Source organism: Bison bison, unplaced genomic scaffold, assembly GCF_000754665.1.
Source record: "Bison bison bison isolate TAMUID 2011002044 unplaced genomic scaffold, Bison_UMD1.0 scf7180017864037, whole genome shotgun sequence".
NCBI classification, from domain to species: domain Eukaryota; kingdom Metazoa; phylum Chordata; class Mammalia; order Artiodactyla; family Bovidae; genus Bison; species Bison bison.
The window spans coordinates 5,175,576-5,177,203 of NW_011494609.1; the positions used below are offsets into that span (position 1 = coordinate 5,175,576).

At 45.7% G+C, this 1,628-nt stretch overlaps 1 protein-coding gene across 1 annotated transcript in view; it reads right to left on the reverse strand.

Moving 5' to 3' along the window:
• Positions 1-1,628, reverse strand: part of DIP2A (DIP2 disco-interacting protein 2 homolog A (Drosophila)) — a 123,389-nt gene that overhangs the window by 84,749 nt on the left and 37,012 nt on the right. The window contains exon 7 of the mRNA XM_010834984.1: positions 1,226-1,360. Coding sequence (XP_010833286.1) covers positions 1,226-1,360 — 135 coding nt within the window. The remainder of the gene's footprint in view (positions 1-1,225; positions 1,361-1,628) is intronic.

A 1,628-nucleotide genomic window follows, 5' to 3' on the forward strand; every position in this document is an offset into this window, starting at 1 on the left:
GATGAAATGCAGGGATATTTCATCTCCCAAGAAAAGGGATGACCTACGATACATGCAAGAACATGGATGAATTTCAAAATAATTGTGCAGCGTGGCAGAAGCCAGACAATAAAAAGTAAATGCTGAGTGATTCTATTTATATAAAATCCTAGAAAATGCAAACTACTTTACACAGTGTCAGGAAGTAAATCAGTGGTTGCCTGAAGGGACACCAAAAAGGGCAGCAAGCAGCTGTTACAAAAGTGCACAAGGAAGTAAGTTTCCAGGAGCTCCAGGTATACTGGCCACAGTGTAAGTGTACATGTATCTTCAAGCTTAGAAAACTGTCAAGCCTTCCCTGGTGGTCCAGTGGCTACGATTCCACGCTCCAATGCAGCGAACAGGTTCAGTCCCTGTCGGGGAACCAGATTCCGCATGCTGCAACTAAGAGTTCACATGCTGCAACAAAGACTGCAGATTTCACGTGATGCAACTTAAGACCTGGTGCAGTCAAATAAACAACATTTTTTAAAAAGCTTATAAAATTATACACTTTAATACACACAGTAGATAATGTCATTTACACCTCAACTAAGTTCTCAACAATTTTTAAACATAATGAATAACAAGTTAATTTTTTTTTTTATCTACCTAACCAACAGGAAGACTGCTTCATGTTGACTCCATTTCTCCTCTTGTATCTGAATAAGGAACTGAATGACACCAACAAAATCAGACCAACTGCTCAGAAGCCTAGAAACACGTTAAGGTCTCAGATCTAAGAACTGCTGGATTGTTCTGCAACTCAAATTTGGCACATTGGAAGAAAAACTTCATGTGATTTTGATAAAAGACACTGGAAACTGTTTCAAAAGGAAACGGTACAAGCGCAAAAAGGAGACTCACGCTGACATCTCTTGGCCTGCACGTGAGAAAGCACGACCGACCGGGGCTGCTGCTGCTGGCTGCACTTGCAGTCCTGAGTCCACCTAGAGAAACTTCCCCAGCTTCTCCTCTTCCCACAGTACCACAGATCCAAACCTTGTGCAGCAACTTAAATGTGCAGGCGCTCTCCTCCCTCCTTCTCCTCCTTCCCGACTTGACCTATTCCTGATCATTTCTCCACATGATACACACACGGGCAGTCTAAATGCACCAGGGCTGCACCTGACGGCTGGCTCACCAGGTACAGTGAGATGCAGGCCTGTGCTCTGCTGTCTCAAAGCAGGAAGAGAGGCATGCTTACCACCTGCCGTCTCTAGGACACTCCCACGGCACCCCCGAGGGACTCCTCTCACGGAGGCCAGCTGCGGACGCTCACAGTATGCGTGCTGATGCTGCACGAGGCCCGTGGTGACATCAGGAGGGGCAGAGTGCAGATCTGCTTTTGAAACACAAACCCAAAATAAAAGTGGCTGTTAATTCAAAAGAACGTGAACATTAAGTCGCTGTTCAAATTCCATTCAATTGAAGCTTCAGTAGCTGAGCTCTAAGCAAGGAACGTGGCATTCCAATCGACTTTGTCTGCCTGGCTGACTGAGCACATTAGGTGCTGTGAACTCTGAACTCTGGACATGGTCTGGACAGTTCTGCGTGCACATGGTAATCCAGTTCTAAGAGGGAACTAGGCCAGAAACACCAACCACAGC